This window comes from Actinia tenebrosa, unplaced genomic scaffold (genome assembly GCF_029948245.1).
Source record: "Actinia tenebrosa isolate PJP-AT-01 unplaced genomic scaffold, QUT_ActTen_1.0 PGA_scaffold8__29_contigs__length_14323225, whole genome shotgun sequence".
Classification (NCBI taxonomy): domain Eukaryota; kingdom Metazoa; phylum Cnidaria; class Anthozoa; order Actiniaria; family Actiniidae; genus Actinia; species Actinia tenebrosa.
The window spans coordinates 2,129,787-2,154,430 of record NW_028292585.1 but is presented as its reverse complement, the minus strand read 5'-3'; the positions used below and the strand labels follow the sequence as shown (position 1 = coordinate 2,154,430).

The 24,644-nt window shown below is 37.1% G+C and overlaps 3 protein-coding genes and 2 non-coding genes across 8 annotated transcripts; 3 read left to right on the top strand and 2 right to left on the bottom strand.

Moving 5' to 3' along the window:
• The first annotated feature begins 1 nt into the window (after position 1).
• Positions 2 to 7,011, top strand: LOC116294395 (acid phosphatase type 7). Of its 2 annotated transcripts, XM_031701993.2 has the most exons (13): positions 2 to 186; positions 1,046 to 1,246; positions 1,612 to 1,794; positions 2,326 to 2,351; positions 3,034 to 3,131; positions 3,306 to 3,368; positions 3,686 to 3,800; positions 4,370 to 4,483; positions 4,675 to 4,735; positions 4,940 to 5,007; positions 5,090 to 5,161; positions 5,376 to 5,513; positions 6,141 to 7,011. In XM_031701993.2, the coding sequence occupies exons 1-13, from the start codon at positions 9 to 11 to the stop codon at positions 6,342 to 6,344; spliced, it is 1,521 nt and encodes a 506-aa protein (XP_031557853.1). In that variant the 5' UTR covers positions 2 to 8; the 3' UTR covers positions 6,345 to 7,011. The 2 variants fall into 2 exon arrangements, with proteins under 2 accessions (XP_031557853.1, XP_031557854.1); XM_031701994.2 differs by lacking the exon at positions 5,090 to 5,161.
• Positions 2,467 to 2,538, bottom strand: Trnaa-ugc (transfer RNA alanine (anticodon UGC)). Its single transcript has one exon. It is a non-coding gene; the product is annotated as a tRNA-Ala (tRNA).
• Positions 2,761 to 2,832, top strand: Trnaa-cgc (transfer RNA alanine (anticodon CGC)). Its single transcript has one exon. It is a non-coding gene; the product is annotated as a tRNA-Ala (tRNA).
• LOC116294397 (neuropeptide FF receptor 2) lies at positions 7,010 to 17,268 on the top strand. 2 transcript variants are annotated; one of them, XM_031701995.2, is made up of 4 exons: positions 7,010 to 8,082; positions 12,847 to 12,967; positions 15,763 to 16,042; positions 16,591 to 17,268. In XM_031701995.2, exons 2-4 carry the CDS (start codon positions 12,867 to 12,869, stop codon positions 17,266 to 17,268), a joined length of 1,059 nt encoding a protein of 352 aa, XP_031557855.2. In that variant the 5' UTR covers positions 7,010 to 8,082; positions 12,847 to 12,866. The 2 variants fall into 2 exon arrangements, with proteins under 2 accessions (XP_031557855.2, XP_031557856.2); XM_031701996.2 differs by lacking the exon at positions 7,010 to 8,082 and adding an exon at positions 12,459 to 12,542.
• LOC116294400 (monocarboxylate transporter 10) lies at positions 17,065 to 24,456 on the bottom strand. 2 transcript variants are annotated; one of them, XM_031702000.2, is made up of 5 exons: positions 24,370 to 24,456; positions 22,599 to 22,772; positions 19,645 to 20,246; positions 18,910 to 19,279; positions 17,065 to 18,610 (listed from the first exon to the last, which is right to left on the bottom strand). In XM_031702000.2, the coding sequence occupies exons 2-5, from the start codon at positions 22,768 to 22,770 to the stop codon at positions 18,426 to 18,428; spliced, it is 1,329 nt and encodes a 442-aa protein (XP_031557860.1). In that variant the 5' UTR covers positions 22,771 to 22,772; positions 24,370 to 24,456; the 3' UTR covers positions 17,065 to 18,425. The 2 variants fall into 2 exon arrangements, with proteins under 2 accessions (XP_031557860.1, XP_031557859.1); XM_031701999.2 differs by having other exon boundaries at positions 24,057 to 24,449.
• Positions 24,457 to 24,644: the final 188 nt, after the last annotated feature.

The following is a 24,644-nucleotide window of genomic DNA, read 5'->3' as shown; positions in this document are numbered from 1 at the left end:
TGATTGTTATGGCAATAACCTGCCATTCAGTCCCCGTTATTCGGGGAAAAAAATTCCGATATGGCAATAAGATGGAATCTATACTCCACTTAATCATCTTCTTGACTTTTACCGTCGAAAATGGAGCCGCTTACGGTAGTTCGTCCATTTCCCCGCAGCCTGAACAGATTCATATCTCTAGAACAGGTAAAATTTGATTTCCCCCTACAAAACCTTGTAAAAAGGGTTTTATTAATTGGTTGATATTTCTTAGTATTTTCTTGTGTTTATTTTTGTCTTGGATGATATTCTTTCATTGATAATATATCTATTGATACACTCTGATGGTACTTATATTCCAGGAGGAGTTAGTTAGGACATAGTCATGTGACTAATATTGTCTTCCCGTAGGTACCTATACATCGAAACATAATAAGGGATGGAAATATGATTCTACTTATATCGAAAAATAGATTTGAATTTAGACGGCAATCTGGGCAGCAAATTTTGAGAGAAGTCGCTCTTTATAACATTGCCGTCGGGGAGTAAGATTTGAACTGGGTTTTACATATATTTTTACGCTGTTAAAATGGGATTAACCTTAACCGTTCATGAGTGGGATTCTGACTCAAAATAGCTATCAAATTGGGAATGGCCCTCCTTCAGAAGCCTTTAGTAATATGATAAGCTTTCAAAAAGAATGACTTATCGAAGCATTATTTGCTCTTGAGTTCAGTAACTATACATGAGACTCTTCATCACATTTAGTGCATCTATATCCCACACGATCCAAGGCGGGAGTAATTGGCTGGGTATAGTATTAAATGGAATCAAATTTTTTTTATTTGGTCATGTCGATCAATATTCAGGAAAAATAAATGCAAAGCATGAATCAGTATTGTTGAAAAAAACTTAAATGACGAATACAATACAACCTGCAACAACAAGTCAATCTAGCACCTATTTCAATTTTCCCTCTAATTCAACTCTTACCCGGAATTTCACTCTCATTCAACCTTTTTTTCTATTTTCACTCACTTATTCAACGTTTTTTCGTTATTTATAGCCGACCAATCAGAGATGATGATCACATGGACGACATTAGCCCCAGCATCCAGTAGTGTAGTGGAGTATAACTTCAAAGGACAACCGCTGACCAATGTGGCGAAAGGCAATTCGAAACCTTACAAGACGTGCGGCTGGAAGAAGAGATACATTCATATCCATCGAGTGAAACTAAAAGGACTTTTACCTTCAACCTCTTATGGTAAGGTAGAGTTTTCTTTCCCTTTCCTTTATTTTGTTTCCTCTTCTCTTCACTTTCTTCCCCCTTTCCCTTTCCTTTTCCTTTCTCTTGCCTTTCTTTCGTTTTTCCATCCCTTTCTTACATTCTCTTCCTTTTCATTTTTCGCTTTTTCTTTTCTTTTCCTGTTAATTATAAACTAAATACAAACGTTTCACAATGGATGATCACAAAACTACAGCGGAAACTATCATGTGCTCTGATTGGCTAATTTAAAGATGAGAACTAACGCGCTCTCTGATTGGCTGGAAGAGCAATATTTCTTTCTAAATGAATTTTAAGAAGTTTTTAAGCGAATTTTCGACGGTTACATGTTATTTTTCCAATAGGGTATCGTTGTGGTGGGTCCGATGGTTGGAGTGCTATATACTTCTTTAAAACATCAAAAGTTGGCAATCAATGGTCACCCAGTCTAGCGGTATACGGAGATCTTGGGGTAGGCAACGCACAGTCCCTGAGTAAACTACAGACTGAAGTGCAAAACGGTGATTACGATGCAGTACTGCACGTTGGTACGAAAGCAACTTCGATTTTTCTTTCAATTCCTCTCTCCCGGGCTCAGAGATGAAACGGGGGCAGCCTAAAATCACATACTTCGTGTTCAATAATGATTTTTTTCTACGTACATCACAGTTTTGAAAGACCATTGCATCTATCTTAGGTATGTGACAGGAGAGATATTAAAACTCACTGCTGTAGTGCGCGCAGATACTAACGTTTCTTCTCTGAGCTCTGTGTCATTAGTATTGAAAACCATAGACTATATATATGTTTAAGTTACATAGTATTGTGTAATCTTGCTTGTCAAGCGCAGCTCTTGACTTAAAAAATCTGGTGTTATGAAACTGTCCTTTCCCTAATTTGCCTGGATGAACAAGGAACGATGGTTTGAAGTCGAGACTGAACTTGATTCTTTCATTCATCAACTCTAACCTCGACTTGAAACCATTGTCATATTCGTGGTCATCCAAGGGAATTAATAAGTTTTCTCTTGGCACAGTGAAAACTATCTGAATCACTTTTTGTCAATTACGTTTTTCCAGGGGACTTTGCCTACGACATGTCTCACGTAAGTATGACACAAATTTACTCCCGATTAATAATACAAAATACAACTTGTTGTACGTCAATAATTTGGAAAGTACTAGAGTGCGCATTCTCTCGAGCAAAAATAAGATTATTTATGGAGATGCGGGGTATCGAACCCCGGGCCTTCCGCATGCAAAGCGGACTCTCTACCACTGAGCTACATCCCCGAATACGGAGAATCTAGTTCTAGCTGTTGGTAGTTTTCCTTGGGATTTTCATTTCAAAAATGCGCGTAAAGCGAGTTTCTGCTCCGACCGAGGTTTGTTATTTATTTTAGAGATGTGCGCTCTTAGACAATGGTAAAAACATTCTTATATTACTGACAAGTTGGTGCTAAAGCTCTCCTTTAATTCTAGAGCTAGCGTCTTTTTCTGAAGTAAATATCAGTCGGGGATGTAGCTCAGTGGTAGAGCGTCCGCTTCGCATGCGGAAGGCCCGGGGTTCGATACCCTGCATCTCCACGTAAAGATTTTGTTTTTGTTTTTACCATTACATACGTTGCCATATGAGGTACATTATTACCCTATATGGTTCTTGCATAACCATATTATGTATATACAGTGTTACCTTAAATGATTCTTACCATATAAGATACAATATTACCTTGTATGGTTTAAACATTACCATATATGATGCTAACGTTAGCATATTTTCATGTCCAGGATGAGTCGAGGGTAGCTGATGCTTTCATGAATCAAATCGAGACAATAGCGGCCTATGTACCATATATGGTATGCCCTGGTAACCATGAGTTTCAATGGTAAGCCGACTATTTCAATGTTTGAGAAAAAAGTGGGTCGAGATGCATTGCAATGCATTATGGGATTATTTTAGGGGACAAAATAGACGCCATCTTGAATATACTGCTATTATACTCTACAGTTGATATAGATGATAAGGTGCTAATTCTCTGTAACATTTCTTCTATTTTCAGCAATTTTTCTAATTATCGAGAAAGGTTCAGTATGCCAGGTGATAATCAAGGTCTGTTTTACAGGTATATACAGCCATACAACAAAATCAGACTCTGTTAGGGACTGGTGATTATTTAGAAAGGGGTAGGACTGGTGTGGACGGGGGGCGGATCCAGCCTGGGGAGGGGCTCTATAAAAATGCGCATCACCATAAGGAGGGTACTTGGTATACCTAATTTTGCACCAGCCCCCTCCCCCCTCAGTAATAATACGATGAGATCAAAAAGACATCATTTCCTTAAGAGATTTTACGAGATAGTTGTACAAAATATCATAATCATCTTGGGTAAAACTCTTGAGTAACATAGTTATAACAGTTGTGGTTTTGTTTGCCCGTCAGCTGGAATATTGGCCCTGCGCATATCATAAGCTTTAGCACTGAGTTGTATTATTTTCTACAATATGGAATTGAACAACTCGTAAATCAGTACAAATGGCTGCAGAAGGATTTAGAGGTAAGTTATGAATTATTATTTTTGATTGTTGTTCTCATTACTTGTAATCACTATCATCTTCATCATCATTGTCGTTATCATCAAAATCTTCATCACGCATTCATTATCGCCACCATCCCCATCACCATTATCACTATCATCATCACCATCATCATTATCACCATCATCAGTGATTATCACCATCATCATCACCATCATCACCATCACCATCACCATCATTATCATCATCATCATCATCATTATCATCATCATCACCATCACCATCATCACCATCATCATCACCATCATTATCATCATCATCATCACCATCATCATAACCAACATTGACATCATCATCATCATCATCATCACCATCATCATCACCACCATGATCATCGTCATCATCACCATCATCACCATCATCATCACCATCATTATCATCATCATCATCATCGTCACCATCATCATCACCACCATCATCATCATCACCATCATCACCTTCATTATCATCGTCATCATCATCATCATCACCACCACAATCATCATTTCCACACATATTGATCTCCGACTTTGTGTTGCTTTCGTTCAAGGAAGCTAATTTACCTCACAACCGTTCAATACGTCCATGGATCATCACTATGGGACACCGTCCAATGTACTGCTCAAATATGGTTGGTGATGGTTGCGAAAATCACGAGAATGAGGTACGATTATATTGTTAATCTAATCGTTGGCAGATTAATTTATCTTTTCAATATTTCTAAGAAAAGGAAAAGAAATGAAGAAAGAAAGAAATTATAGAAATGGGATAGAAGGAAAGGAGATGAAAGCTGGATATACACCTCACAACTTTCTCTTCCGATTTTACCTGATCAATCTTTGTTCTAACTTTTAGATTAGAACTGGTATCACTTCCCTAAAACTGTTTCCGCTAGAGGAATTATTCTACAAACACGGTAAGAAATTATTGATCCTTAATTATTTAGGAGTCGATCTCTAAGGGGCCCATAATAGAGCTGTGAGGGACGCCCTATATTCCGAATACTTTACTTACTAGGACCTTGTTTATTAAGGAGTACATCTATTTGGGACCCAGAATAAAGCTGTGAGGAACGCCCTATTTCCTCAATTCTGTATTTACTAGCACCTTATTTATTTAGGAGTGGATCTCGAGATTTGGGCTCACGAACATTCGTACGAAAGGCTTTTTCCTGTCTATAATCACAAGGTAAAGTAGCACGATTTATGTCTTGAACATTCTAAAAAGCAAACCTGTTAAAATGTGTCTTGGAACTTTTTTTTCGAACCAGATTTATAATGGATCCTTAGAACATCCTTACACGAACCCACGAGCCCCCGTGCACATTGTAACTGGATCAGCGGTAAGATATATAAGCATGGACACACATTGCACTAAGAGCATTGTGTCATATCACTCATAATCTAGAGGGGGTGCACCCCTTTCCACGAGACTACAAGATGGATGATTGAGTAGACCGTTGTTGGCCCCTCCACACATACACACACATCCATCTCCATCCACTGACGCACCCATCCTGTCCCACAGATCTATGATAATTTTCTTTTTCTTGATAGGGATGTAAATACTGCCATGATAAATTCAAGAGGGATTACGGCCCTTGGACGGCATTTCGTACACTCGATTATGGATACACAAGAATGAAAATACATAACTTTACTCATTTATACCTAGAACAAGTCAGTATCGATAAGGTAAGCTACGTTAGGACACTTTACCAGTTACCATGGTGATGAAGTGCATGTTTCTACTACTCTTTTGTCATGTCAATCCCACAATCCTTATCGGGCTGGGTTTGTTGCAAATCTTCCATAAGGTGCTGACACACGGTGCAACATTGCACGCAACATTGCAAGCAACATTGCAAGCAACAAATTTGAATCGGGGTGACACACATTGAAACAAAATAATGCAACATTGCTTGTGTCAGCCTGCTATGTTAAGATATTTGGTCAGTAGTCATAAATTTGGTGCAAGCTGATTGGCTGGAAATTTCAAAATGTTGCATGTAATATTGCAGCCATGTTCACTGATGAAATTTGTTGCGCGCAAAGGTTGCAAGAGTAGAGAGCGGTTCAACTTCAGATTTGTTGCATGCAATGTTGCGTGCAACATGTTTCGGGTAGACACACGCTGCAACATTCCTGCTGCGTGCAATGTTGCATGCAATGTAGCACCGTGTGTCAGAACCTATAGAATACCAGTTTTTGACAGAGACTTTGTCAACGTCGTTGCATTTTATCTTGCAAAAAACAACATTACATTGGTCATACAAATATTCGCATTCGTCTTTTTTGAAGAATTTTTTCTTTCATTGACAGAATAATAAAGTAATAGATCGTGTCTGGATTATCAAGGATAAACATGGCCGGGAGGCCTGGGCCAGTGATGACGTCGTGCAGGGTGTTCCTAGTGACGCTGGATCGTTATTCAAAGCAAACTCATTTAAAACAATGAAAAATTTTAATGATATCATCGAAAAGTATACGAACGATTTGAAAAGTAGAAACAACCCTTACAAATAGACAAAGATTTGTTTTGTGAGAAGAATCTGTGTTACCTTGGCCCTCTCGGCCAAATGTACAACAGGTTTGTAAGACATGCTTCGTAACTATAAGACGTCAGAACGGGCAATTTTGTGAACTCAACACTATAAATACTTCGAGTTCTCTGTTGCTCAGGGTTAGCCTCGATTTTGTGTAGAATATTCACGTGTTCCATTCGAGGTCCTTGAATTTCAAAGCGTTTGTATTGTTGAAGTTGTGCATTCTTTACTTTACCGTTGGTATTTTTGAATATTTAGACACTGATACTAGGCTAAGCCTGAGTAAAAGATGATCTGTGATCAAGCAACACATCGGTGAGCTACTCATTCGCATGACAGAAATCTTTGCTTCTTCCCTGGTATGGAAGTATCTTTTAGACTACGAATTTTATACGACCTGTCGTTGGGCTAGGAATTAGGTAAAGAGGTGTTTTTGACGTAAAACTCATTTGCTCCTTAACATAAGGCCGGTAGGTAAGAGTGGACGTAAGAGCCTGGAGCTGCTAATACGAATCTCCACAGAGATCCCACGGGTACGTAAAATAGGAAATTATTATTATCAGTTTATTTCGGGGTGAGAATTGTACATAATAAATAAATATTGTCGAAGTTCCTCAAAAAAATACCTGCACTTATTGAGTCTCCCTGGACGACGTTGAAGTACTGTTGAAAATGGTGTTAATCAGGCGAATAATTTTTACGAATAATGCGAATGCTATAATGTTTTTAAGATAGACGAAACGACGTCTTTACCTTGGGTGTAATGGTCTCCCCATTTCAGTCCACAAGTCATTCCCTAGGGTATCATTTCTTTGTTTAACGGTTGTGAATGACACATGAATATGAATGCCACTGAAATAAAGGATCTTATTCTCAAGGGAATGACACGTGGTTTGAAATGGGAAGACATTAAAGAGATTTATTACCAAAACTGAAATCATTCAAGTCTGGCTCGAATTATGTCTAAGTCAACTTGGATGCTTGACGAGCCATAATTATTTTTAAAGTTTGGTTAAATTGGGATATTCGGTGCAAACATTTTCAGGAAAACAAAAGGAAAAGTTTCTATGTGTATTTTCAAGACGAAATTATTGTTTACATCCGCATTATTAAAAAAATACCTGCAATTTGCAATCCACAATGGAGAACTCGACATTGACATGGCAACCAGCAACTACGTGAATAAAACCAAAAATTAACCCAGTAATCTTTTGTTAAACTCGGTTATTTTGTACCATGAAATTATTGAATCGAATAATTTAAGAGTCAGCTGATGGCTGTCAATAGCTTTAAAGCATACTGTGATGAGAGCAACTCATCCCAAAACAAATAGAAAAAGAAATACGTAGACAAACAAGACCAATATCACTCCAGTTGCAGGGCAGGTGTGAGTCAGAGTTGAAAATACAAACCATCAATATAAGCAGGATCTTTATCTTTAGGGTAATCGGCTTCGGGGCGCCCTGAAATACTAGCTCGCGCAACACCAGATTCAAATTAACGACTAAAATTATTCGCGACTTGAAGATTTGTGCTTGAGAATTTCTAAGTGGATATCAAAAGCACTTCCTTTCACATAAAAAGGCATAACAAAGACACTAAGCAAGTTGGAACTTTCGTAGGGTTTCGTATAGTTCGATCTACTATGTATGTCGTTCTTTGCCATTGAAAAAATAGCTGATATTCAAGGGGAAAAAACAAGAAAACGGACGAAAAAGGTAAGCGAGTCTTAAAGCAAGATGTTTTGTTCTAAACCTAAGTGATAAATGAGCTAGGAAAAAGAAAGAAAGAAAGAAAGAAAGGAAAGAAAGAAAGAACGAAAGAAAGAACGAAAGAAAGAAAGAAAGAAAGAAAGAACGAAACGAAGAACGAAAGAAAGAAAAGAAAAGGAAAGAAAAGAAAAGGAAATAAAAGAAGAAAAGAAAAGTAAAGTAAAGAAAAGGTTGTTGATGAAGAGGATGGTTTGAGGCATGTAAAGTGCCAATAAGCACTTTACAATCGATTAAAAATATTTCAAAACTCATCATTTTGTAATATTTTTTATCTTCTTTTTTCCCTTCGTCTTCTTCTCTTTTTTCTCTTCTTTCGTTCTCAGTTCTCCTCCTTTTTTCTACAAAACTTATTTTTTCATTTTTCTTTCTTTCTTCCTTCCTTTCATTCTCTCCTCTTCTTCTTTCTGTTCCAAAATAAACTAAATGGGACTGAAGGAAGTTGAGCTCATTATTTTCCGATCTTATATCTTTCCGTGTTAAATCATTGTTCTCAATAACTAAGTTATCTTTATGGATACAATTTTCTTTTAGAATTTCCTCCTCTTTGTCTTCCTGTGTCTTAGTCTATCTCTGTCTCTTTTCATTCTTTGCCATCCGTTACGATAAATTTAGCATCTTGAAAGCCTTGCGTAAACTGAGTTTGCTGTAAATTACGAAAAAGATTTATTCAGACCGGGAAAAGTCAAAAAAAAAAAAAAAAAAAAAAAGAAAAAAAGAGCTGTCAGATAAGCGCGACTGGAGGCCAGAAGTATTTGTTTTTCTTAAAGCTAAAATCTAAATAATCTCAGCAATTGTTTACTTTATCGTTGACAGATACACGTCAAATAAAATTTACTTTTTATATCAGAGAAATAGAGAAAATATTTTTCAGAATTTTCTTCTCATAGTCAAGATTTGCTTGCACGTATATTTTCAAACTAGTAAGATGCTGGCGGAACTAATTATAAAACTTTAAAAGAGGGATTTTCACTTCCACCTAATGACTATTATATTAGGAAGTGACTTCCGGAAAAAGCTTTCGTTCAAAGAGAATTGATTTATATTCTTGATAGTTATATCGATAAAAGCATTTGTAGCTGGATAGTTGACACAAAGTCATGATGAAGGGAAGGAGAGCGAATGGCTAAGATGGCGGTACTTGCTACACAACGCAATATTACTTCATTATTCTTTTTTATTAATCTCTGTAGATCGTCATTAAAAAAAAGAAAATTGAAAAGGTGTGAAAGTTTGCTATTATAACTTCATTAATTTTTAAAAATTAATATCTGTAGATCTTCATTAAAAAAAAAAAGAAAATAAAATTGAAAAGGTGTGAAAGTTTGCTATTATAACTTCATTAATTTTTTAAAATTAATATCTGTAGATCTTCATTAAAAAAAAAAAAAAAAAAAAAAAAGAAAAGAAAATTGAAAAGGTGTGAAAGTTTGCTAAATATCCCCAAACCTATAGGCGGGACTTCATATAGCCCTATACGAGGAGGCGAGGACCGCCTGGTTAAAATCATGAGTTTTACACCAACCTAAATGTTGGATTTTTGAAACATTTTGGCTGGTGTGAAATTCATGGTATTTACCAGGCGTTCCTGGCCTCACTATATAAGGGCATGTCCACAGTCACCTAAATTCTGCCCAAAACACGGACTCTAATTTAAGGGGAATAACAGCACACCAAATAAAGTCCATTTATCTTTAATAATCCCTAATAATATTTTATTTATAAAACTTTGTGAAATTTGGGTAAAAAACACCAACTTCATGGGCGATATTCCATGTAGCCATATACAGTCAATTCAAAAAAAGTTGTCGTCGACCAACCTAAGCCTACGCGACTGGACCGAAAGGAACTCTGGGTAGTAATCATTGAAGCCCATTTGACTCCATAATTTTATCTGACTAGTTATGCCTGGTTTACAGCACGAACCTTCGTAGGCGAGCGGGAAGTGTTGAGGGAGACGTTTTTTTTAATGCCTTCATATTTTCGAAATTGTGAACTGAATCATACCTACTTTGTTTTTCTTTCCCTAAACCCAAAGACATGCATTTAATGGATTTTTTCTCGCCATTATTATCTTATTACTAGCGGGAACAATTAATTCAGAACGAATATTTAACCGCTTCAGTGATTTTTACCCATATTCCTTTCGGTCCAGTCGCGTAGGCTTGAGCCGGTCGACGACAACGTTTTTTGAATTGACTGTATACTGAAGCGAGGAACGCCTGGTGAAAATCACGAGTTTTACACCAACCTAAATGTTGGATTTTTGAGACTTTTTTGCTGGTGTAAAATTCATGGTATTTACCAGGCGTTCCTGGTCTCACTATATAAGGGCATGTCCACAGTCACCCTAAATTCTGCCCAAAACACGGACTCTAATTTAAGGGGAATAACAGCACATCAAATAAAGTCTATTTATCTTTAATAATCCCTAATAATATTTTATTTATAAAGCTTTGTGAAATTTGGGTAAAAAACACCAACTTCATGGGCGATACTCCATGTAGCCATATATACTGAAGCGAGGAACGCCTGGTGAAAATCATGAGTTTTACACCAACCTAAATGTTGGATTTTTGAGACTTTTTGGCTGGTGTAAAATTCATGATATTTGCCAGGCGTTCATGGCCTCACCATATAAGGGCATGTCCCCAAAACCGCCCAAATTCTGCCCAAAACACGGACTCTCATTTCAGAGGGAGTAACAGTATACAAAATGAAGTTCTTTAGTCTTTATTAATCTTTATTAATCTCTAATAAATATGTTATTGAAAGAGCATCTTGGGAAAATATAAAATTTTGGTGAATTCACATTCCTTATGATCTTTTTTCACCTGTGTTTTAATAGCCTGCACGAACTACAAAAGTAGTGTTTAAGCAAAAAGGCTTTTAAATAAATCTCAACAAATTAATAAACTTTGTTAACTCTATTAACCCAGCTTTCCAATTAGGGATAAATCTTGCAAATTACTCGTTTTGCATGAGTATACTGCTCCACGTACTTTTTAACAACTTAAAAAACATATTTTGTCTTCAATTGTATGACAATTTCAAATACATCTTTCTCTCTCCATGCGCAATACTCCACTAAACTCAGCTGGGTGTCGAACCCAGTCCCCTTGACATGACGTCAAGTGTGCTCCTACTACACCACCGAGTTGGAATGGGTTATGCAATGCTGCAGGATAGAGCGCAATGAAGCGAGATGACGTTTTACCCCCGTCTCTAGTTTCACGTTTTCCGTTTTCACGCTGCTTTTGTTCTTTAATTATAACTATTGTTCCTGTATTCTCTAAGGAATCAAAATTTTTAATATGAAAGAATTTTAAAAACTATTATGGAATAGAGTCGGGGTAAAACGTCATCTCGCTTCAGGCTTATTCTCAGGAGATTGGAATTCTTTAGTTTTCCTTTTAAAATTGTTCTTTCCCTTCCGTTCTCTCCTCTTTCCTTTCTCTTTCTCCGGTATTCCTACTGCAGCGCTGTTCTCCTGATCATGGATCAAAGACATAAAAACTAACTCTCGACAAACGATCATTCTCAGTTCAGACTTATCCAATATTCCTAGAAGGGTGAATTTAAAATCTTCCCCCACCCCTCCCCCCACACACGAAGAAAAAGCACTTAAAACGAGAGTTTGAGATCTCAATCTTAGTACGACAGCTGCAAGGGTTCTCAAAATGTCCAAATCAAAATAATGGCGTATCTAAATAAGGAGGAGAACGACCTCTTCATTTATCACCTCATATCTATAACTTCATTGAGTGGAGATGGAGCTATCCTCTTGCATGGATGGTCATATGAGAGGCTAAGTGATTTCTGATAACGACGAAGATGATTATGGTGACAACATCTCAATAGAAAACAAAATAGAACAAAGCATCATTTGATATTAGAACAAAAATCAGGGGGAAAAACAACACGAAAGAAAAGGATAATAACTGTATGAAAATAAGATATTGCTTTTAAGGAGAGCCGAATATTCGGCAATAGCTTATAGAATGCTTACTCGTATATATTTTTCAAATTAGAATTTTCAATTTACGCCATTAGTCACTGAGATAACAGGATTCAGGGAGAATGATCTGAATAACAAGAAATAAGGTGTCAATAATCTAAGGCTCTAAGAAGGATGATGAACTAATGGTGTATTACTAACTAATGGCTGTTAATGTGGATCCGTTTGCTGCAAGGCAATCAGTTGACGTCCACTTCTAAAAGTCTAAAGGCGGATGCTAAAATGATAAATCCTCCGGAACGGAACGTCAGTGTAGGTTCACAGGTTTTCAACACATCAACGCAGTCTCAACTAGTATCCTGCGCTAGCTAGTTATGATTTGAAAATCCCTAGATTGATTGGGGCAGCGTTTAGTTCAAATCATATAATAACCCAGAGGAACATCCACGAGGTACACTTTTTTTTATCAATTCCTGAACTAACATTTTCGTACGAGAACGAGTCGAGTATTGATGGAGTAGAAATATGAATTATCATCGCCTCAACGAAGGCAAATTGCTTGGGCAATTTCGACAGAAACTAATGCAATGAACTGGCATCTTTTAACTTCGCTTTACTACTATTTTTTCTTTTGTTTACTTCTTCATTTTCGAACTTTTTCCCTATTTCACTCACTTTTTAACTCTCTTTCTTATTTTTTATTTCCTTTTATCCCAAGGAGTGGTAAAAAAATAAAACACTTAAATTTTTTGCAGATTGTACACAAAGCATCGCCATGACAACGGGAGAGTCCATCCTTATTGCAGTGCTAACATTGCTGATGATCACCGACCTCGTAGGAAATACACTCGTCTGTATTGTGGTTCTTCGCAACAGGTTTGCATAATTTAGAAATCACTGGTTAATTTTTTTTTCATATTCCAAAGTATATTTTTTAAATAAATCTTTATAAGTTTCAATAACGTTAAGGTGCTTCTTCTGCGACGGTGCACGAAACATCGCACCGCGTGTGAAACCCATAAAAACAGCCTTTGCTCTTCTTTTGTTGTCTTGTTCTTTTTTCTTCGTTTCCTGTCCCCTTTGTTTTCTTCTCATTCCTTCCCTTCCCATTTCTTTTTCTTTCTTCGCCATTGCTTTCCTTCCCATGTCTTTTCTTTCTTCTCTTTTTCTTTAATCTTCCTTCATTTCCTTTGCTTTTAAACAATTTTAGTACCTTTGAGTGTGGACACCTGACAAAAATACTATTTCATATTGTAAACAGCGATAAATAAGAGAATTTCACACCTTGGCATATCTCACTTAATTATAGACGACTCTTAAAACTCCAGTGTATGCGGCCGACCTCAGAAGTGAGGCTAAGCCTGCATACACTGGAGTTTTAAGAGCTGTCAAATATTTGAGTCACATATATATATTGTTTGCAATTGAAAACAGGACTCTTCAGAGAAAACGACACAAATGTAAAATACAAAAAAGGAAAAAAGAAAAAAGAAAAAACTTAAGGAAATAATGTTGCTTAAAATTCACTCAAGATCTTACGGAAGCCCTGGAGGGACATTTCAGACTTTAGGGTATTTCAGACTTCGGACTTAGGATATTTCAGACTTGTTCGGGCTTCGGGTGGACTTTGCCATAGTACAAACTCATTAACAAAATGGAGGAAGAGGTAATTTCTTTCTAGACTCAGCTTTTTTGCTAAGTAAAAAAAATCTGTGAAGCTTTGGCTGCTACATCACAGCGTGGGACAATCACAACAACCGGAGAACGCGGGGAAAACCCTCGAAGCAAGGGAGAGAACCAAAAAACAACTCCACTCACATGCGATACCGTAGCCTGCGTAGCTCGGCTCTAGGGGGGCTAGCGATACCGAATCTGGGTCGCCTTGGTTAGACGCGAGCGCTCTCGCCGCTACGCCACCCGTGCTTCCTTTTAGAGTGTTTGATAAAATTTGTATCCTAATCTATTGATAGCAATTTGAACTGGTACTGAACTGGTACAGATCTTTACGGAAGCCCTGGAGGGACATTCGTACTTCGCACTTCACAGTTCTAATTTCACATATTTAAGTGGAAACTTCACACTTCATTCTTCACGCTTCACATTTCACACTTCATAATTCACACTTAAAATTTCAGTTATCAAAATTTTTCTTCGGACTTAGTGTGCATTTCAGAAAATCAGACAAGAAGCTAGAAAACCAACAGATATGGTAAGTCTATTTTTGCTAGGTAGGTCCATTTACTAGATATATGTACGACTAAACTTTTTTGTTTTATTTTCTTTCTTTCTGCTTTTTTTTTTAGGTCTTGATCAGGTGGTTCTTTACTATCATTTTCGTTGTATACGTTGTTGGCACCGCAGAGACACAAGTGTTGCCACGGTACACTTTTTCTCATCTCCAAGGTTATCAAAGAGAAGAAATTGGAAGAGATGACTTGATTGTCAACTATTTTAATCTAGGATATTCCTATAATGAAATAATTTTCACTTTATTAAGTGTTCCATACATAGGTGAAATAAGAAGTGCGAAGTGCGAAGTATGAATGTCCCTCCAGGGCTTCCGTACAAATGTCCCTCCAGGGCTTCCGTACAAATGTCCCTCCAGGGCTTCCGATCTTGATATTGTAAGGAGAAACATAATTTGGAAAGCAAAAAAAAAAAAACCAAACCAAACAAAACAAAACAAAACAAAACCAAAAAAAAGAAAACAAAAACGAAAAAAAAAAAAAAAAAAAAACCCTCCAGGGCTTCCGTAAAAATCAAAATCAAAAACAAAAAAAAAGAAAAGAAAAGAAAAGAAAAGAAAAGAAAAGAAAACAAAACAAACAAAAGAAAAAAAAAAAAAAAAAAAAAAAAAAAAAAAAAAAAAGAAAAAAAGAAAAAAAAAAAAAAAGAAAAAAAACAAAAAACAAAAAACAAAAAACAAAAAAACAAAAAAACAAAAGAAAAGAAAACGAAGAGAATCATTTCATATCCTCTTAAAAGCTATTTCAACATCATGTTGCGCTTGAGAATTCCGGATGCTGTTGTTGGACATTTGATAAAATGAAGTGACACTTTCTCTCGATAAAATTAGAATTAACTATACTAAATCTAATGCAAATAATACTTTTTGAAGTTCTCGAGCCGTGTGGGCTACCTGTGGTAATCACATGTGTAAGACTATGGAACGCAAGGGATCTCTGGTCTGTCAAGCCGGTCGTTTTATTGAACCTCGTCTTAGTCGGTGTGGCTGTCAGTCGGGATTCCTTACTTAGCCACAAGATTTTTGAGGAGGGGAGGGGGGGGGGGAGCAATTTATTTTATGCATAATGTTTTTCCCGCCTCATGGCTGTGCAGGATTTTTTATTTTGACATAATTTGGAGTTTTTTTCTGGCACGGTCAAGACCGGTTCAACATCACAAGCGAACAAAGACCTATAACAATAGGTTTCCTAACCATTCCACTCTATTAACTATGGTTTGAATGTTTAGGTTAATTTAATGAGGTTTGTAGAACAGGAAACTACAAGCAGATCTCCAAGTCAAAACCGTCTCGGTCATTAAACTAAACATGCTAGACTTCTAGAATCATATGCAAAAAGCATTATTCATGTGAACAAAAATCATTCCTAAAATTCTGTTGCATAACATAGGTAACCCAACCTAAATAATATTGCTTTCCTTTTCAGGTCACTCAAGACTCCAATGAACTATATTCTCGTTAATTTAGCAGTCGCGGACATGATGGTTGCTCTTTTCATGGCTCCGCGACACATTTTCCTGAGCGCATTCACACACCCGAGCGGGGAGACTGGTGACTATGTATGTAAATTTCTTACCGGCGGCAACTTCATGTGGGTTGGAGGAGCTGCTTCTTCGTTTTGTTTGGTTGCCATAGCAGTCGAGCGGTACTACGCTATCGTTTATCCACACATGGAGAAAGGAAGAATAACTCGAAAAAAACTCAAAGTAGGTACAACTCATCTTTAAAACTGAAACTGAGACATACTATCACCATAGGGACTGTATACGTTCATGTTTGCAGTTAGCAATGCATTTGGTCAGCGGAGTCACCTGAATCCACGTTGGCTTCAGTGAGCGGTATTGCGTATTGGGCCCGGGCAAATTTGCTCAGCGGTTGCTTCGATCGCTGCGAGAAAATAAAACACTGTTAATCTGAAGTCTAAGGAAGTATGTTAAAGCAAACTTTCGTGCGTAGGACTCTTGGTTTGAACTTGAAGAAAAAGATAGTAGAAGCTTGTACTGGGTTTGTACTCGCGTCGCCATCTCAAAGCTTGAACAGCAATAACAGTTTCAGTCAACAGAATAGATCCCTTGACGAAGGAATCTATAGACGTTTATTACACTTACCTTTCTGAGAGCGTTCCCTCCCTCCCCACCACCCCCCCCCCCCCTTCGCTAGAGGTTAGCCAAAGTATTCAAGTTTAAGCCCAACTAAATTTCCCATGAATGGAAATTATCATCTAAGGCAAAAATTTTTATTTACCTCACTGTAGATCATAATCATTTCATGCTGGGTGTATGCTGTCATTGTCGACATTCCTCCATTCCTCGTCATCAATTTCAACCCAAAGCGTCATTTCTGCACTGAATACTGGCCCCACGTGACCCTCGCTAAGGCCTACACCGTACTGATGTTCAACCTTGACTTCGCAGTGCCTGTTCTTCTAATGGGGATACTTTACTCGAAGGTCGTGTATAATCTGTGGTTTCAGCGTCAAAACGTGGCTGATATCACGCAGACGGCGGTCTTAAGCTCCAGAAAGAAGGTGACAAAAATGGTTCTGATTGTGACGGTGATTTATGGTATGTCATGGATGCCGGTGTTAACCCTCTACATGCTGTCCTACCACTTGCCCAGCCAGTTTAAGTACGCCTCAATCATCCACAACGCAGCCGTGGTCTTTATCTGCGTCAACTCATCCATCAACCCGTTCATTTACAGCTTTCAAATGAGAGGATTCAAAAGCGAGATTAAGAGGCTTTTTAATTTCCGTAAAGTGACGATGGTTCAGGATATCCGAGGGATGAATACATCTACACATTATGGTACAACCTCGACGTTCCTTAAAACACGAATGACAAATATGACCTCTTTGACGTCTATTCGAGGACCAATCGATGTCAAAAACGAAACAAGTCAGGCCTCTTCCCTTCACATATCATATCTGTAAGCATAATTAATAGAGGGGAATGGTTAGGAAACCTATTATCAGGTCTTTGTTCGCTTTTGATGTTGAACCGGTCTTGACCGTGCACAATGTTTGATTTTTGCTAATCCGAAATTGCAAAATAAGTAAACATATCTATGGGATAGTTGTAAGGAATATTCAAATATCTCTTATAAATCTTTAAGTATTTTGAACTAGCAGCCAAAAGTAAGACTTTGGTCTGTTCACTCAGCCATTGCCAACAATGGTAAAATATTGGTTAAACAAAGGATTGTGCATGGTCACACTTGAAAAAAGTGAAACACCTATAACAAAAGGGTTTCCTAACCATTCCCCTCTATTAACTATGCTGTAAGCTTGGGTAACAAGGGTAGGCATGGCAAGGATGGAGTGCAACAGGTTGGATCAGTAGGTCTATCATCGTAAATACTGAAATATCATTGCTGCGCTCAAGGATATATCCTTGAGCGCAGCAATGATATTTCAGTATTTACGATGATATTTCAATAGGATGCTCTTGTAAAAACTTATTATATATTTACAAAATGATTGGATTATGAAAAAATTAAAGGCGACGTAAGTTTTTTCACCTTTTCACGGTGTAAAATTTACCCTTTTATCATTACTGTTTCATTAGGAACACCGACGCAGCTCACACTAGTTTTTAGCTAGTTATCTCTTTTTTTTTTAGTTATCTCTAAATTAGTATGGTTTAATATCATTACTTAGACTGTTCCATTCTTAAATGGCTTAGAAATAGCGCCCCCATTTTGGAAATATATCCCTTAAAACACCCAATGAAGCAATGCCAACTCAACCCAGTTTTTTCCTAAACCTTGGAAAAGCTAATAGTCCCCTTCACGTTCCCTGTGCCATCTTGAAAGGTAGCCGTTCCTTTGCATCGAAGCGAGACGAACGGTGAGCTTGCAATGATAGAGACCTTTTTTAACATTTTGGACAAGTATTCACATGTCTCTATCATTGCAAGCTCACCGTTCGTCTCGCTTCGATGCAAAGGAACGGCTAGCTTTCAAGATGGCGCAGGAAATTGTGAAAGGGACTGTTGATAAGTACTATGTTCAGTGTTCCTACCATGCTGATGAAGGGCAACTTAATTGATTAATCAGTGACAATGATAATAACATTTGTCCATACATAACTTAAAGAACTGTTTCTCTTTCTATTAAAATTACTTCTTCTAAAAGAACTTGGTGTATTTGGTCTTGAGACAAGGGATCGCTTTTAATGCAAATCCTAAGGAATGGTATCAAACTAGCAGCAATAACAATTCCACCCGCGACTGCGAAAGCCATAATATATGAATCCAGTTTGTCAGCTATAAAACCTTATAAGAAAAAGAGAAATTATGTTTAAAAAATGACATTAGATTATCAATAATATTTACAGCACTTTTTCAGTATTGTGGCGAAGTAACTCGGACTTTGAGACTGGGGTGATCGCACGCGCGTTTTGGCGCGAAATCTCAGGCCAAATCTACACGAGCCCAATCGACCTACGTCATCGTAGAGATCAAGTTTTTCTGTTATTTTCGTGACTTAAAAAATAATGGCAAAGACATGGTAATTGATATGGAGGTTGCGAAGAAGTAATAGGTGGGGTATAACAATTATTGGGGAGACTTACCAATGAAAGGCGGTCCTACAAGAACTGAGAGTGAAGAAATGACTTCCCCAGTTGCCAAAGCAATAGGTCTGTCCATAGGTCTCACAGAATTAAGGAATACAAGATAGAGTGATGTTATGAAGGAGCCAAGTCCAAGTCCATAGCAGCAAGCAAAGGCGATAAAACCTCTTTCATCGGAGGGAAATTGGAGGAAAATGATGGAAAGTCCAGAGATAACGCCAGCAATTTGGTTGACCCAAAATGAGGATATTCCAGGATAGTCACAAAGGCGCCCAGCGATAATTTTACCGAAGAATGAAACTACTCCAATGTAGATAAAAAGCATGGATGCTTTTTGAGGTGGTAGGCCAATCTCGTTTGTGTACTTGACCTAATATTAGTAAAAGGAAGGGGGAAAATTATTTGTTTTTGAGTTAAATTTCAACGGCAATAGATATGTTTTGACGACTTTGTAGCAACAAGTATTGTAATTTCATTTTCCCTCTTCGCCTTCCTAGTTTTCGTTTCATTCATTTCCAACATTATCTCTAATCAGATGGCACTTTCTTCCCAATTTTTTTCGTTTGTTTCTTTTTATCATTCTCAACCTCCACATCATTTTTGTTTAGCTCTATTTCTTCATTAATAACTTATATCACTTCTCGTCCTTCCTTTTTTCATTCTTTCATTGATTTATTCAAAAGAAATGACTTTTCCATTCAAGACCAGCATGGACGTTTATCAGTATACACCTACCAAGTGAATCAATGGAATGTATATGCCCAAAGACTGTATAGTAATGGTCACAACAGCTATAATAAACGCTGAATTCCAGTAAGAGAAGTTTATATTCGGCCAACAGTTTTTTGTCTTCCTTTCTCTCTTGTCTTCGCTTTCTTTATTGCTTTCTTCATCGCTTTCTTTACTGCCATCATCGACGTCACCGCTGTAAAACAGCAGCACTAAGAGAATCGATACGCTAAAGCATGAAGCGATCATACGATAGGTGTTTTTCCAACCAACTCTTTGAATAAGAAGCTGGTAAAGAGGACCTAAAACTGCCCCAAAACTCGACCCCGTTGAAACGACACCAGTTGCTAGGGAACGCTTTTTATTAAAGTATCTCTGTACCAAGAGAATTCCAGAGATGTGAAGTAAGCTGCCTCCAGCTCCCAACAAGATACTGTAGCTGAAGTACAGTAGGTGAAACGATGTGCTAAACGAAGAGATGACGAGGCCTGCTGCGCATGACAAATTTCCAACTACCGCAGTCTTGCGACAACCGAAGTACTTGCAGCAAAGTGTGCACAGCGGTGATAGAAGAAATGTCATTGAATAGGCGATAGATCCAATCCAAGCTGTAAGCGATTAAAAAAAACATTCAGCTAGCAGCTTTTTCATCTTTGAGGTGCTACCTGTTGTAATTAATTGGTATGAATGTCACTCTACTCAACTAAATGAGGTGATTCAGTGTGACATTTCAGGGACGGATCCAGGAATTTGTTCAGGGAGGGGTGCAGTGCACATAGCTAACCCAGGCAGGGGTGCACCCCTTAAAACCAAAGGGAAAAAACATTATATTGTATTGGTTAAATCTTTGAAGTAGGGGCACAAAGTCGAACCAGGGAGGAGTGCGCACCCCCTGCACCCCTCCCCTGGATCCGCCACTGCATGTGTACAAGCGTGTTCCCTGCGAATCTACAAAACACAAAGAAAACGTCATGCTGCTGTAATGACTGCGACTCGATTAACCTGGTGTCCTTAAGATCTGACAGATTGAAACATATTGTACCACAGCAAGAGAGCGAAAAAATGGATGAACCACGGAAACGGCAGTAATTGAGTTCAAAATTAATAACTGAAAACAAAACTGTGAAAAAAAAAAAAGGTTTTACCAAGAGACCATATGCTCTTTTGGTTTTACTATCTTGAACAAAAGTTGCTCCATTAACTATGTTTTGGGGGACACGCCAAATATTGAGTAACTAAAATAATTCAAATTTCTTGATGCATAAATTTTAATTTTTTTTGCAGAAAGATTACGCGAAAATTAGAAAAACACACAAAATTTATCCCTGCATCCGTGGTGCAATCAAACAGTCTAAAGGTAAACGCGATCTCAAGATCCGAACGGTTTCCGACGGATGAAAGACGATCCACTGATTCCGACGGATCCAAAATCCAAGATCCAGACCCTCATTTCTGATCATATCTACTCAAAACAGGATCAGTGGATAATAATAATAATAATAATAATGATAATAATAATAATAACTGATAATGATAATAATAATGATAATGATGATGATAATAATAATGATAATGATAATAATGATGATAATGATAATGATAATAATGATGATAATAATAATGATAATGATAATAATAATGATAATGATAATGAATATGATAATGATAATGAATATGATAATGATAATGATAATGATAATAATGATGATAATAATAATGATAATAATAATGATAATGAATATGATAATGATAATGATAATAATAATGATAATGATAATAATGATGATAATAATAATGATAATGATAATAATAATGATAATAATAATAATGATAATGATAATAATGATAATGATAATAATGATAATGATAATAATGATAATAATGATAATAATAATAATGATAATAATGATAATGATAATAATGATAATAATAATAATGATAATAATAATAATAATAACTGATAATTTCTATAGCGTTAATATCCGCGAGTTCATTAACGCTTTACAGTTTCAAAAAGTCAATGACATTCAACTTTTTTTTTTTGCTGGGCCCAGTTGTACGAAGGATGAATAGCGCTTTCCGTCAGATAAATTAATTGGTTAATCATATCCTTTTTGTAATCACTACCAAATCCTGCAATCTGATTGGTCCAAAGGATTGCGATTAATTTCCAAATCGCATCCTTAGGAGCTCCTAATCGCATCCTAAAAAAAATTTTTTTAAACAATAAAATAAAACAAAAAAATCGAAAAAAAAATTTTTTTTAGATATTTTTTTTGTTGGCATTTAGTTCTTCTACTACAATAAACTGATTATTCTGCACTCTTAATTGTGTCTTTTTCTTGTGTATGATTACAAAAAGGATATGATTAAGTGGTAATTGAACTTCGTGTCGTGCAATTTTGGTCTGAAATCAAACTTGCAATTACAAATCGCGCAAATTTTGTAATCGCGTGTTTGATTTCAGACCAAATTGCACTCCACTCAGTTCAATTACCATCATTAATTAATTAATCGACTGGATAAGAATTTATCCGTGGGATAACCGGGCGCTATGCACCCTTCGTACTATCGGACCCTGTAGATTTGATCATGACGATGATGAATAGCCCACTTCCGAGATATGCTTCGCTTGTCACGCACAAAGGTTTCAGTATGAGGCTACGTGCTAAATTAAATTAATTCTTACCGCCTGTCACGAATGACTGAGCATTTAGCACGTAGCCTCATACTGAAACCTTTGTGCGTGACAAGCGAAGCATATCTCGGAAGTGGGCTATTGAGTAGCATTTCTTTCAAAGTTTTCTTACTAATGTCGAAGGGAAGGAACGTCGTATCATGGTACACCAAACGATTCCAACCAATAAATTTATTTGATGCTACACATGTTTGTACAATACATGAAGTGCCTTACGAATAAATCCTAATGTTAAGATATCGAAGGTTTGAGCTAAAAATACCTGCATTCTCTCTCGTCTCGTTGAACTCTTCGACCAAGATTGGCAGTATCAAAGCAAAGCAATGCGATAAGCTTAGATGAACTGAATCGCTTATGGTAGCTGTACAACAAACCAACCATGACCGCAGACTATCCTGTTGCTGAAGTCGTCCATGACGTTTACACTTCGACATTTCTAGAGCAAAAAAAAAAAACTTTTTTAATGCAAGCAAAAGATCAGTAGCTACATATAACACATACGATCGCCTTGATAAAGTCCCGCAACGCTTATGATTAAGTACTGACCACAGGTAGCCCAAGCTTGGTTTCAGTGGGGTCCTGTTATAAGGAAATGTATGGAGATTTATCAAAAATTTCGATTGCCGAAAGAAATTCGTTGAACTGGTGTACAGTGAGCTCCAAGTACGGGTCAGAACAAGCGAGGTAGTATGTGAATACAGGCAAATTTCATGGCTTAAAGACGCGAAGATTAATCTCTAATGCGACTTTCTCGGTTCTATAGGGATGTGAGAGAAGGGTCATTACTAAAATTTGGCGCTGGAAAGAAAATTTGAAGACGTACGAGGTTTCAAAGACCCGTGATGGTTCGCTTTTGGGACTCGAGTTTCCAACCTTCTCTTATTTCTTAAGTGGTGGAGGAAAAAATCTTAAAACGGGCTAAATTCAAAAAATAACCACGCAGTTCAAAAGAAGTGTTTTTTCTCAATGATCGGGTAAAATCTCGAGGCCTTATTTCACGTTTCAATGATTTTATTGAAATTTTTGATGAATCTCCATACATTTCCTTATAGCAGGACACCACAGAAACCAAGCTTGGGCTACCTGTGTACTGACATACTAATCGCATAAGCAGCCATTATTAGTGTCGTCACGCAAAGCACAAGCATACGCTTTGAAAGGTGGTCTCCCTCGCATCCGTTTTTAGTGTCGGTCGTCACGCAACGCTGGATTTGTTATAGTTGAATTGAATTCGACAACTTGAGCGTCAGTCACCATCAACAACAGTCTTTCTCAAGTACACATTTCACAACAAACTTCAACACCTGGGTTCGATCCCTCTACTCTTTATAATGATATATATAGATAAGAAAATTCCAGAAAAAAAAATCATATAAATTACAATTAATAATAAATATATAAGTTAAAACTAATAAACATATAAACTAATACTATGTTCAATCTACTTTTTAGGAAAGTAAAAAAAGAAAAGAAAAAAAGAAAATCTGCTGATTTACAGGAACGGATTTCAGAAGGTAATTCTTCCACAACTTAGGTGCAGCACAGGAGAAAGATCTAAAACCATAAGTACCAAGACGAGCTTGAAACCAAAAAAAGCTATTTCGTACAGAATAGAAGGATTCTTTAGTCCTTTAAGTGAAATCAGTTTGTTATTAACCTGGTAATATATATCTCCGTTAGAAATTCCAACCAGAAAATAGAAAAACACAAATGTACTTACCGTGTATGCTTTCTGTCTAAACCGTGATTGTTTGGTAATAAGAGAATTAAATCCCGATCTGAATCCTGATAGTCAACCTAGACTTGATGACAATCAAACTTACAAAACACGTTTTAGGTATGGTGTTTTAGTTCATGCTAATTTTCTTCAGTCGAAGTATCGTATAATAAACTGAACCTTTGAACCTTGATAGGAACGCATGAGCTGGTTTGACTTTGCCTGCGTTCAGCCGGTAATAACCGGTTATTTCGAGGGAATTGAAATTATATCGGCGGAACGCAGGCTAGTTTGACTGGAATGTAATTTTCCCTACCTTCGGAGTCGGTCAGTGGCTTTGGCTGGCAAGAGAATCTTAGATTCTTAAGTTTGGCTTAGATCCTTCTGTCTAGGGGACTCAAGGACCAGCTTAAGTTAGAACTTTACAGTCAAACCCATCAAACCAATCCCTAGGGGTGGTGGGTACAATCGCTGGACCCCTAATTTGGACCCCTCAATTCGTACTCAGAGTAGTGCGAGAGAGGTATATTTTCGTTCTCGGTCAAAAAGAAGCAACAACATCTTGAAATAAATAAGAAAATCCAGTGTTTT